At 38.3% G+C, this 14,234-nt stretch overlaps 1 protein-coding gene across 1 annotated transcript in view; it reads left to right on the plus strand.

Annotated features, from left to right (window-relative positions):
* COBL (cordon-bleu WH2 repeat protein) overlaps positions 1-14,234 on the plus strand; it is a 252,917-nt gene that overhangs the window by 38,747 nt on the left and 199,936 nt on the right. The window contains exons 7-8 of the mRNA XM_008571826.1: positions 3,698-3,795; positions 7,308-7,385. Of these exons, the coding sequence (XP_008570048.1) occupies positions 3,698-3,795; positions 7,308-7,385 (176 nt within the window). The remainder of the gene's footprint in view (positions 1-3,697; positions 3,796-7,307; positions 7,386-14,234) is intronic.

Consider the following 14,234-nt stretch of genomic DNA (forward strand, 5'->3'; position numbering starts at 1 on the left):
GGCGACACTGAGGGTTGCGATCCGTTGCCGGACACGGAAAAAGAGGAAAAAAAAAAAAAAAAAAAAAAAAGAAAAAGGGTCCATTATAAACATGGAATTTCAGGGCCCAGTGGAAGTGGTGGATGCAGACAAGGCTCTGTTCCTTTCTCACCTCTGCTTCCCTGCCCTTGAGGTCTGTCCTGCGGACTGCAGAATTCGGGGATGTTGAAATTTAACCTTCCCTGTCACAGACAGGTATGCAAATGATGAAGCCAGATTTTGCATTTATTCTTAGAAATTTTCCTTCTCCACACAAACACACACACACACACACACACACACGCATGCTTCAAAAGGCTCATTAGAATCCCAATGAGTCTTTGTATTTTACGGAAAGTTTTTTTTCTATTTTGTTAGAGTATTTAACAATAGGTTTTATTTCTAGAAAGCAAATTAATTAAAGAAAAACTCATCACAGGTCTGGAACCACAGTCTGTGGGTGGAGTGTCTGAGAAAGTGTGGCCTGGACTTGCCTTACTGTTCCTCGTCTGGCGTTGGTCTACACCCTCTCACAGTGCAGATGAATACGAAAAGATAAGCATTCTCTGTTAAGAAGCAGTGTGAAAGGAGAGTCCATGGGAACAGAAAACTCATAGATGTGAAGACTTGATCAGTTCTGGTTGATCTTATTTCAGGATATGGACAGAGAACAAGTGAACTAAAGAACTCCCCCTTTAATGTCCAGCATACGTGGAGTCCGGTGCTGTGTACGTGGAGGGGACCCAGAGCCCCGCACGTTGGGAATGCCACATCATGTGATTGGAAATGCTGACCTCTTCCATTTTCTTGCTTGGTGACTGTCTTGGTCACCAGACTACTCTGATTTTCCATTTTCTCATCTGGACAAACGCGGGGTTTGAGGTAGTTGATTATTAAGAATTCCTTCATCTTTCTCCACTTCTCTTTAATTCCTCAGTTTATCTTTATCAGACATTTTAATGCTTCCAAAGAGTATATAGCACATACTATCTTTATAGATTAAGTGTGACCCCCCCCCCAACTTTTGTTAGTATTTACTTTCTTGAAACTTATAGTAAATTCAGACAAGATAGATTTCATGCCCAAATGAACATGTTCTTGAAACTGGATTCCTGATCGTCACTGCACCTCTGCCCGGGCCTGGGCGTGTGCCAGCATGCGTTGCTGCCCTGCCTGGGTAGCTGGCATCAACACTGAGTTCTCTCACTTTGCTCTCAAACAGATCCTTCAGCAGTGTCTGCAGGGCCTCAGAGGCCTCACAGGCCGCCCCCACCAGTGGGTGGCCAAAGCCTCACCCTTAAAAATAAACCATGTGTTTTCCGCACAGGTCAGAGCTGTGAGTCTTGGGCCCTGCTGCCTCCAGACAGCTGCGGCACATGAGAAAGTGCCGGGGTGCCAGGGCCATTCCTACACTTTCATTGCTGGAGCCAACCTCAGTCTTATGGGGACAGGGACCAGTCACTGTCACCATTCAGGGAGAGAAATGTCAGACTCAATTTTGTTGCAGTTTTCTGATCCACTCTACCATTTTTGTGGTGAATGTCATATAGCCTGTGTGCCAGTACGTGTTCTGTCTGTTCCTTGTTTATCTGCAGGTACTTTAATACTATCCACTTTAATGTATCTATGTCACACCCACTCAATTCTAGAAACATCCTACATTATACATATACATAATGATGCATGCTATAGTTTAGATAGAGTTTTACCCCAGGGTATACTATATTTTACTCTTTTATAGCTCTGTAATAGAGGGTTTCGATCCGACTAACTTTACAATGTTTGTGTTCACATGTATCTGTGTAGTGGCCTCGTGTTGAGGCGGGTCCTCTGGTTTGGATGCTGTGTGATGGAGTCAGTCCCCTGATCTCCTCGGTTGGGGCCTCTTGGCATGTAATCAAGAGCCCTGGTCCTCGTGATTAAATCGTGAGCCTTTGCTCCTTACGGAATGATTTAAGGATCATGAATGCTTGGTTTTTGCTGTGCTGGGTAGACACTATTAATGTTCATGCATATGTGACTCATGCACTGATTTTATGTCTGTTCTGTAACTCACATTTGAAATTGTATATTAGCAGATAAAGAATTGATATTTACCTTTGTTTGGGTTGTTATTCTAATGGCAGAATTTGTAAAATCCAAGTTTGTGATTTTTTTTTCCACCAGTGGACTGGCTCTCTAGCAGGTCGGAGTGACAAGGGAAGACTGATTTTTCTGTCCTTCAGGAACACCTAAATTTTCACTCCTCTTGTCGTGGCTTGAGAGAGAAGAACTAAATGAATTAGTGGCCAGGGCCTGGAGTGGCCTTTGCGAGCAAATGAATGAATAATAGCAATTGTAGTCATGCTAGAGCTGCATGTGCCAGCTGCTGAGCACTGTCCCTCACAGTTAACATAATCACCCCAATCTGCAGATGAAGAAACTGAGACTGGGAGTCTCAGCAGTTTGCCCAGGTACTTGTCAGGTGTAGGTGCTCTCTCTGCAGCACCTTCTCATGTGAGTTCCCCAGACCCTCAGCCGAAGTCTCCCAGGGTGGGGGGGCAGTGGTTAAACTGCACACTGCTGGCTTGCCCCCAGGGTTCTGGATCTAGAGGTCTGGAGAGGCCGCAGATTTGCATCCCTCACAAGCTGCTGGGGAGGCTTGTGCTGCTAGTCGCACCTTGCTTTGGCAATCATGGCCCTTGGTAGCTTGTCAGCCACCTGGTGCATCTGGGCTCCAGTGTCCTCATCTGGAACATGAGAGAGCCCATCCTAGCTCTAAAATCCCGAGGGAGGAAACACCAAGAAAGAGAGATTGAGGATTTAGAGCTCAAGACAAAAAAAAAAGAAAAAAGAAAAAGAGGAAACAGTTGCCCTCTGGAGCATGTAATTAACAGGAGAAACATTCTGGGTGCAGTAGAGGAAGGAAAACCTGGAAGTGTGTGTCCTGGGAGATCTGCTGCGAGGGTGTCACGTACCACCTGGGCCACTGCTCACTGTTCCTCTGTGTTCTGCAAATGAGCAGGGAGGCCACTGACTCATTTTGCTCAGTCGGTGTTTTTTCCTCACTTGTGATTCTGGAGCTGTGCCATCGGATTCAGACATCGGAGCTGCAGGGCACACCTGGCTCCTGGCCACTTGCACGTGGCCAGTCCATGCCAAGATGAGCTATATGCCATAGGTGCTGGATCCTGAAGACTTAGCGCCAAAATGAATGTAAAATACCTCTTCAATAACTTTTATATTGATTACACAGTGGAATGATAATATTTGGTACATTGGATTTAAAAAGTTATTAATAAGTTAATTTCACTTGGTTCTTTTGAATGTGGCTACTAGAGAGTATAGAATTACATATGTGGTTCTCTTTAGCTTCCTATTGGACAGTGCTGTCTTGTCCAATAATGTTCATTGATTTATTTGTTGTTTTATTCTCCTAAAGTACACAACCACACCCAGAGAAGATGCAGCCACAATCCCTGAAAGACTGCAAGAACTTTCAGTGACTTCCTAAATGAGCCTGAAGGCTTTGGGGTGGCTCAAAAAGATTTGAATTCAATAGTTGATCATTTTTCTCTCTTATAACAGCTAAGAGTTTAAGATGAGAAGATTCATTATTAAGATTTTTAAGGTGAAGTATTTAATCTCTTATTTAAAATGCTAAAAAATAAAAATAACTTACTACTTTTTTTTTTCCCAGACACTTTTAGAAAATCATCACTTGGCAATGATGAGACAGATAAAGAGAAGAAAAAAATTCTGGGATTTTTCAAAGTTAAGAAAAGAAGCAATAGTAAGGTAATGGATTAAATACAAAATAAAAATAACTTACTACTTTTTTTTTTCCCAGACACTTTTAGAAAATCATCACTTGGCGATGATGAGACAGATAAAGAGAAGAAAAAAATTCTGGGATTTTTCAAAGTTAAGAAAAGAAGCAATAGTAAGGTAATGGATTAAATACACATATGGTTTTGCATCAAGTAATAATAGTTTGTTGAGATATTAAACTCCACCTATCTTGGAATTTTTCTAAATAATTATATTTAGGAATTTTAATTTCTTCAGGCAAAAGGGAGCTTATCAACATGCACTGAAATGACTGAGTTTGCACGTCCACACTTGATTCCTAGAGCACAAACTTGGTGTGATGGTGTTTTATTCACCAGGATTACATGAAGCCTTTGGGCTCCTGAAGGCCAGGGCTATGTGCCCTTCTTCTGTCTGGTACATACACAGAACCTGGCATGTGTTTGAAACTCAGTAAATATCCTTTAGGTCGATGAATGAGTGAATGCATGCTACAGTTAAGTATAAATAAAGTAGTCACTATCTCTATAAATGAACTGCAGCTTCAAAACTTGTATAACAAATGAAGGCTCAAGGAGCTACACTTAAGGCCCCTTTGTAGAGAAGAGTACCAGTTGTTGAACTTGTCCATTTGCTTAAATTTTAGGTGTTCTTTGATCCTCTCAATATGCTCTAGGAATATATCACATGATAACTTAATTATATTAATCTTTTTGGCCTTTATTAGATAAATCTTACAGTCATATTTTGGATACAATGTTATAGAGTAATTTAACATCATAGAACAAAGAGTAAAACTGGATATTTTTATAATGTTATTGGATTCTCAAAACCATAAATGCCTTCTAACTACCAAGAAAAAGATAATGCTTATTATCCCTATTGTGTTTGCTTCATAGTTATATTTTGCTAATATCTCATATTTTTTTCCTTACTAAAACATGAGACTACAAAAGATAAACCCATTCCTATGAACATTAGGCTTTCGTTCCCCTAGCTCAATTGGGAACTGTTCTCCATCTGTGTAGTTTTAGCAGTGGCAAGAGAAAATGGGGGCTTACGTTTGCTTAGGAACTTTCTCAGCACCATAGCACAGATCTGTGCATCCATGCCCGAGGCTGGGACACCTCATTCCTGACCCTCAGGAGCATGCAGTGTTGGGATCCTGATTCACCCCAGATTTGCTGTTGAGGACACTGGAACTCAGAAAACTAGAGTAACTTGCTCAGGGTCTCAAGCTTAGACCAGGACTGTCTGACTGCAAAGCCAGCCTGGAAAGGGAAGGCCTCGTGGAGCTGGGGCTGCAGGAGCAGAGACTTGCTGTCTTTATGAGTTTTTACAGACCTGAGCTCAGTTTCTCTTCACGTCTCCTGATGCTTTGATCATGGTTTTGTGATTCTCATGTTTATTACTGATTGCACATGCCCTTTCCCGTTTCTGTGTGTTCTTTGAAGATCTGTGCTCAGTGTGTCTCACTGTGTAACATCTTTTGTGCCCTCCTGCTCCCCTCCTTCCTCCCCTCCCTCTCCTTCCCTCCCCCTCCTTTTCTCCTCCTGTCCTGACCTCCTTTTCCTGTCAAGATTACTTGAAATGACAGAATCAGAACCTTGAGTTTTTACTTTTCATCATGCTGTGAATGTTGCTTTTGTTGTGGTTGTTCCTGGAATTTTCACGGTGTTTTCTGGGACCGAGTTCCCCAGCGCCCACACAATACCAGGTCACAGTAACATCGACATTCCTTGCTCCTCCAGCATGACCTCAGCAGTTGTTCTGCTGTGCCTTCCTCCTTTTGAGAGGTGAAACTGCCATCAAAGCAAGGAGAACATCTAGAAATGCTTTTGTTTTACGCAGAAATAAGGCGGCAAAGGATACCTCAGGGAAAATGCCACCAGTGGTCACGTCTGGCTTGTTGATTGCGAGGGACGTTTCTTTTTGTCAGACCCTGTCTTTTGTCTGTCCTGGACTTGCTAAAGTGATTTTTTGTTTCTTATATACCTGTCTTTCATTGATCATTTTCCTTCTCATGTATTCTATCATATTTTACCTGGAGGTCCCTTATTCAATCTTATCTTTGTTGGATTATTTGTCGTTGGTTTTTTTCTGCATGAACTTCTTAACTCCTTGTTTCTCTGCTTTCATTATTTGAGAAACTGAGTTAAACGCAACCTCATTTAATCTTTCTAGACACCTGGTGAGAGAGGTGTTAGCTCCATTTTACAGGCGAAGAAACTAAGGCTGAGCAACTCTGAGCTAACCATAACACTGGTAAATGCTGGAATTTATAAATGCCAGAATCTGAACCCAGGCCGGTCTTTTCAAAGTTCTTGCTGCGTTAATCACCTGTTTACATTGTACAGTGCTTAACAAGAGTGGGTTTTAATTTCTTCAGTAATAAAATGGAATGAATAATTTTTAAAATGATTTCTAAAATCCTATGATGCCATACAGTTTGCAAATGTTTCAGTGAACAGAGACTAAGAATGGAGAATTATCAAGGCATTTAAAACTAAACTGACTCTTTACTATATCTCCTTAAAGGAAAAATATGTGCATATGTGTGTGTTTCAAATATGTGGGTATGTGTATAAAATCTCAACAGAGAATATACTGAAATATATAATTTTGATTGAAGTAAATGAGAAACTAAACTGACTCTTTACTATATCTCCTTAAAGGAAAAATATGTGCATATGTGTGTGTTTTAAATATGTGGGTATGTGTATAAAATCTCAACAGAGAATATACTGAAATATATAATTTTGATTGAAGTAAATGATGGCAGATGTCTTTGTTTTGAAATTTTCGTGTTTTGTTGTTTTTAAAACATGATAGTTTTGTACCATTTTGACATTATTTATTTTCCTAACACAGTAGTTTTCAAAGATACCTAAGAATCACCTTATGACCTAGTTAAACAATTGGATTCTTGGGTCATGTCCCCAGACATTCTCATTTGGGAGGCCAGGTGGAAGCTCAGAAATTGAGTTTTTCAATTATACCCAGGTGATTCTGTGGTCGGTGGTATATGATCATTTTTCTTTTATGCATAGGGAGTGATATATTTCGTGAATTATTTCTGTGTACACTCAACAAATTACCTATGCAGTTAAAACTTCGACATCTTCAAAGCCTAATTAATTACTATAATTAATTGCTGAGCTAACTACATCAGCTCAGGCCCTCTATTGTATTAAAATTGTGCCTTTTCTAAGCTAAAGAGATGCTTTTGAGAAAAAGAAGAAAGAAAACTTCTTTGCGTGAGTTGTGGATTTCAAAGTTGTGATTTTTAAATTAAGCAGCACTTTGATTAGGGGCTGTTTTAAAACGGCTTTCAAGTTCATAAGCCAAGGGAAATGGCCTGGGTTACAGCTATTTAATAACGATTCTGCTGACTTAAAGTGTGACCATGCTGGCATGTCTTGCCTTAGTGATTGCTAGGGATGACTTTTTTTCTGAACTCACTTTCTCCTGGACATGATGGTGTGCATGCTGTGTTCCAGACTGAGCAGCTTGGGCTGTCGGGCGTGGAGAGTGACGAGGACACCTTGAAGTCAGCATCGTTGGGAAGGGGGTTGAACGTGAGTACTAACAGCCCAGCAGCGCTTCTGCTAATTGGGCAGAATGTCTCTCTGCTTTGCACAACCTTCCAGCTAATGAAATTACAGGGTGGCTTAGTTTATTAGTCCATTTCTCTTGCATATGACGTAAGTACCTGAAACTGGGTGATTTATAAAGAAAACAAAATTTATTGCTTACACTTTCTGAGGCTGGGAAGTCCAAAGTCCAGGGAACATATCTGGTGAAGGCCTTCCTTGGTGATGGCTTCAGCGACATAGGATATCACATTGTGAGATGGCGGAAGCAGACAGAGACTCTCACGTTCTCTCCTTTTAAAGCTCTCAGAACCACGCCCATGACCACCATTATTAATCCATTCACTAGGCTTGGTCCTACAATCTTACCACCTTTCAAAGCCCCACCTTTCAATTACGGTAATAAGATTTCCTACTCTCAACAGTTACAGTGGGAATTAAGCTTTAATGACTTAAAACTTGGGGAACACAATTCAATCCATATCAGTTAGTTTTGTTTGTATGGTTGTTTTTTGTAGCCTAGATAGATTCACAAAGCTGCTTTGGCTTCTTTTACAGTTGCCCATGCTACATTTGGAAGATGTAGAATATTTTAGTTTTTATTTTTCTCTGTACCAGTCAGTGTGATCAGGAGAATCCTCCACTGGATTAATTTAATTTACACTTTGTAAAATTATTTTCATACACTATCAGGAGTAGCCTGAGGTTTGGGAGCCATAAAGACCTGTTTTCTATCCCTGGAGCTACGAGTTGCTAAGCTCTGTGACTACACTTTGCTTGTGGAGCCCTGGAAAGAGTGTTTTTAAAATGCCTATGCTCTCACATCTCATAGTTGGCATGTAAATAGTTTCTTCATAATTTTAAATATATTGAAAGAATGTATTTCATGACATCTTTCAAGCATAAATAGATACTGAGTAGAAAAGAATTTTACATGGGGACCAGCACAGAATGAGAAATCAAGAAAAAGAATGTAATGTAAGAAAAAAAATGTAACAAATTTTGCATCATTGTTCTTTTTCTTGATTTCATATTTCTGTGCCAGTCCCCATGTAGAATTTTATTCAATTCAGTGTATATTTTATGCTTGAAAGTTTTTTTATAAAGACTTGAAATAAAATGTGATATGAAAGAAAAATATCTAAGTTAGATGTTTTTATTTCATGTGATCATAAATCTTAATATAGGAAAATATTTCTGGGGAATGAGTTCTTATAACAGTTGCAGTATAATCAAGTCAATGTTAATTAATATATTATACTTGTAGATATATAATTGTTAAGCAGGAAAAATAAATTTTTCTTAAAAAGACATTTCTTGATAAGATTAAAGGTAATTTTAAAAAATTTATTCCATATATTCATTGATGAACATGATTTATTGATAAAACTAGAAAAGATTCAACATTAATTCTGTGCCTCTTCATTTTTACTGATGTATGCCTCCAGGAAACATTTTACATAAATAGTACATAACAATGGAAAAGTCCTTATATAATCAGTACCTTTCAATTCTTTGAAGTCCTTCTGGATAACCTGCCAAAAATCACATACTGATCTATCATCAGAAATTGTTTTGAATGATCTTTTACCTGTTCCTGATTAGGTTATCTTTCACATTTGTCAATAGCAAAAATTTGGAAGCCATCTGACTTGCAAAGGGATTTGTTAATCTCACTGGAGTTATTGACTTCTGGGAGGTATAAGAAAAAAATGTTGCACCAAGACTTAGCAAATGATAATTATATTCATTGTGTTTTGTTCATAGGCACTTTGTAAGTCTCACATATCATCAGTAAGGGTTGAGGAAATTGTAATATTGTTAATTTTCACTAATTTATGCCAAAACAGGTTTTTTAAGTGAATTTTTTAAATCCTATCCCAAACCTTAAATCTATTTTTGTCAAGATCTTGGGTTTATACATTTAGCTCATTCAGTTTATGGAAAATGTCTACCATATGAACTAATTGGCAAAATGAGCCCTTATTGTCCAGCCAAAAAGTCAAATCAAATTTACTTTTGATTAAAGAAAGTCTAATTATTTTGTTTAACCTAAGCAGTAAATGAGCTAATATGTGTCACATGACAATTGTCTTACTTCTGAATCTAACAGCAGCTGTGTTGAGATGTTATCAGTTCCTCACATACCAATTTAAAAATGTGAATTTAATGCTATGTACTTAATGCCATTTTCCCTTTTAATGACCATATTTTATTGTGCAGTGAAGATCAAATCTCAACTTTTATTGCAACCAAATCTTGGTGAATAACAATGTTTCCAGTTTAAGAAGGATTTAACATGTCATTCAGGAACTAGAGCTGCTCCGGAGCCCAGGCACTGAGCTGCTGCCCATACAGATGCTATGACCATTTCCATGTGAACCCAAAGAAGCTTGAATACAATTATGTGATTATTCTTAAGAAAATCTCTGCTTCAGTTGAAATTTTTTCAAGTCTTTACCTTCTATAATCACACTGGCAATACCGTCTTCTTTGCTATGAAAGAGATTTAAATCAACCAAGAATGATTTGAAATGTCCAATGACTCATTAGTGTGTATAGCTTCATCAGTCTCAATTTTGGCCACAAGCACTTAGGAATGTCTTTTAATATCTCATGTACTCTACAAGTTTCATTTTTTGTTTCAGTAGGGAACCTTTTAATTACATTGAAGGGCTCAGCATCTTACGCTTTTTTGGCTATTACAATGAACCAGGTATAGTAACTTTTTCTACAGGAGTGAGTGGTAGTGTAAATTTGTGTGAGTTGTTTTTTTGCTTTTTCTCACTAATAGAACAAAAAAACATATGTGTGACATAGGTAGGTAGGTAGATAGGTAAATAGACAGATAGGACCTAGGCAAAACTTTATAGGAATTATGAGGAAAATCATGCACTCCTACAAGCACACACAGAAGTACAGTTGCACAAGGGCAAAGGCATGCTACGTTCTTAGGAAGATTCAACATTGTTATGTCAATGGGTTTTGTTTTAGAGCTAAAGTTGTAAACTGATTACTAAGTTTGCTTGTAAAAATAAACAAGCGAGAATAACCAGGGAATCCCCGAAAAGCATAAGGGATGACCTTACTAGTTTTTTAAAAATAGGTTTTAAAGTCTCTATAATTAAAATGGATAGGTAGCCCAATGAAACAGAATAGAAAATCTTAGAACCACTTGCATACAGAAATACGGTATGCATACACGTCAAATCAGTAGAGGCAAATAAACTTATTAATAAGTGAAATTAGGATCATTGAATAGCCATAAGGAAAAGCATAAAATTGTATGTTTTCACAGTATACACTAGGAAATAAATCAAATGGATCAGAAATCTAAATATGCAAATTGAAACCATGTGAGTACTAACCAGCAGAAAACATGAGTGAATTTATCTACAAACTGAGAATGGGGATATACTTTCCTAACTGTGACTCAAAGTCCAGATGTGGTAAGGAAAAATGTTGATAAATTGTCACTTCAGGAAAAACAAACAAAAAACCCTCTTGAGCAACAGAAAAAAAAAAAAAGGAAAGAAAGCAAGAAAGGAAAGAACAAAAGAAGGAAGGAAAGGGGAGGAAGGATAAGCAAGATAAAAATTTAAATGACCGATGAGAGGAGGTTTTTAGAAACAAAGAAGATGTTGACAACCGGACCTGGAGAGGTATAAATAAAAGGTTCAGAGAGAAATACATATAACTGGTACATAAATAAATGAAAAAAATGCTTAAATTTATAATGAGAAATATAAATTAAAAATCATATTGAACTTCCATTTATTACCTATTAGATTGGCAGAAATCCAAAAGTTTGTCAATACACTCTGTTGGCTAAGCCATGGGGCTCTTATATATGTTGCTCAGTGGAATGCAAGATGCTATAGCATTTACAGTGGGAAATTAGATTGGCAGAAATCCAAAAGTTTGTCAATACACTCTGTTGGCTAAGCCATGGGGCTCTTAAATATGTTGCTCAGTGGAATGCAAGATGCTATAGCATTTACAGTGGGAAATTCATTAATATCCAGCCAAATTATACATGCATTTACTCTTCGACCCAGAAATCCTACTTTTAGAAATCTGTCCCAATTACTCACTGGCAAAAATATAAAATGATTCATGTGCAAGACTGTTTATTGCAGCATCATTTGTAACAGCAAGAGATGAAGGCAGCCCACATGCCCATCAGTAGGGAATTAGTAGATTAAACAATGGTATATTTCCACATGACTGAATACCATAAAGCTCTAAAAGAGAAGGAAGAAGATTGTTATGTACTCATATGGGGTGTTCTCTAGGACATATGTTTTTCCACTTTTAAAAATTAGGGGTGGAGGCCGTCCCATCTCCGTGAGTGGCCTGAGAGGCTCCGGGACTTTAAGACTGAGTCAAACAAGCTGGTGAATGCTGGTGGGGCGGGACTTCTGGTGCAGGCCTTTCATCTCCATGAGCGACCTGAGAGGGATGAGTTCCCAAGCCCCGAGCCAGACAAGCTGGTGAAGGCTGACAGGGCAGGAATTTCAGCCCAGGCTCTCCCGTCTCCGTGAGTGACCTGAGAGGCACAGGCTCTGAAGCCCCAAGCCTGACAAGCCGGTGAAGGCAGGTGGGGCGAGAATTCTGGCCCAGGCTGTCTGTCTCTGTGAGTGACTTGAGAGTCTCTGGACTCCCACACCACCCGACAAGCTGGTGAAGGTGGGGTGGGACTTCCAGTCCAGGCTAGTTTCTGTGTCCAGAAGCAGCAGACCCTTCAGGATCCAAGCCAGACATCAGGGTGAAACTAGTGAACTGTGATACCCTAGGTCACAATGACAAAACACCAAAGGAAAGAAACCAGAAATATGAAAAATCAAGAAAGTACATCATCACCAAAGGAAATTAATAACTTACAAGTGCTAGATCCTATAGAACAGGAAGTCTTTGAAATGACAGACAAGGAATTTAGAGTAACTATTCTAAGGAAACTAAATGAGATAAAAGAAAACTCAGTGAAACAACACAATGAAATGAGAAAAAACATACAGAAACTGAAAGAAGAAATGTATGAAGAAATCAATGCCTTGAAAAAGAATGTAGCTGAGCTTGTGGAGCTGAAGGATTCATTCAATGAAATAGAAAGTACAACAGAGAGTTTAACCAGCAGACTGGAACAAGCAGAAGAAAGAATTTCTGACCCCAAAGACAGGCTGTTTGAATTATTACAGGCAGACCAGAAAAAAAGAAAAAAGAAACAAGATATTGAAGAAAATTTAAGAGAGACAACTGACAACCTTAAGCACCCAGATGTCTGAATCATGGGTATTCCAGAAGGGGAGGAAAAAGGAAATGGCATTAAAAACATACTCAATGAGATAAATAGCAGAAAACTTCCCAGGTATAGGGAAAGTCATAGATCCCTAGATTCAGGAAGCCCAAAGATCACCAAACACATTCAACCCAAAAAGGTCCTCTCCAAGACATGTGATAATCAAACTGACAAAAATCAAAGACAAAGAAAGAATCTTAAATGCTGCAAGAGAGAAGTGGCAAGTCACTTATAAGTTAACCCCAATCAGAATAACATCAGACTTTTCATCAGAAACTCTAAAAGCCAGAAAAGAATGGGATGATATATTCAAAACACTAAAGGACAAAAATTGCCAGCCAAGAATACTTTACCCAGCAAAGCTATCCTTCCAAAATGAAGGACAAATAGTATATTTCTCAGATAAACAAAAACAGTGGGAGTTCACTACCACATGACCAGCCCTACAAGAAATTCTCAAGGAAGTACTGGGTTTGATACCACAAAAACAACCATCACTACCATGAATACGCAAGAAAGAGCAATACCTACCAGCAAAACAAAAATGCTAACGAAAGAGAAAAAAATAGTTTATCTGTCACCCCAAGAAACCAACAAATACAGAAGACAAACAAAATTTGAAAGAAAGGAATAAAAGATACTTAAGACATCTAAACAAAAATCAGTGTAATGCTAGAGGTAAATCAACACCTTTCAATAATAACTTCAAATGTAAAGGGACTAAATTCCCCATTCAAAAGACACAGACTGACTGACTGGATTAAAAAGGGACTAAATTCCCCATTCAAAAGACACAGACTGACTGGATGGACCCAACAATATGCTGTCTCCAAGAGACTCACTTGACCTATAAAGACACATATAGACTAAGGGTGAAAGGATGGAAAAAGATATATCATGCAAGTAGAAATGAAAAATGAGCTGGAGTTGCTATTCTTATATCAGATAAAATAGACTTTAAAGCAAAAACCATTAAAAAAGATAAAGATGGCCAATATATAATGATAGAAGGATCTATCCTTCAAGAAGACATAACAATCATAAATATATATGCACCTAATGTTGGAGCAGCCAGATTTACAAAGCAAACGCTATTAGATCTAAAAAAAGAAATAGACACTAACACCATAATAGTGGGGGACCTGAACAACCCGCTCTTACCATTGGACAGATCATGTAGGCAAAAAAACAACAGAGAAACACAAGATTTAAACAATACTTTAGACCAATTGGATTTGGCAGATATCTACAGAACATTCAACTCAACAACCTCAGAATATTCATTCTTCTCATCAGCACATGGAACATTCTCCAGGATAGACCACCTGTTAGGTCACAAAGAGAGTCTTAACAAATTCAAAAAAATTGGAATTATTCCATGTATTTTTTTCTGATCACTATAGATTAAAATTAGAAATCAATAATAAATGAAACTCTGAAAACTATAGGAACCCATGGAAATTAAACAACATTCTACTTAATGACATGTGGGTCCAAGAAGAAATTAAACAGGAAATCAAAAAATTTCTTGAAAC

This window comes from Galeopterus variegatus, unplaced genomic scaffold (genome assembly GCF_000696425.1).
Source record: "Galeopterus variegatus unplaced genomic scaffold, G_variegatus-3.0.2 Scaffold44, whole genome shotgun sequence".
NCBI classification, from domain to species: domain Eukaryota; kingdom Metazoa; phylum Chordata; class Mammalia; order Dermoptera; family Cynocephalidae; genus Galeopterus; species Galeopterus variegatus.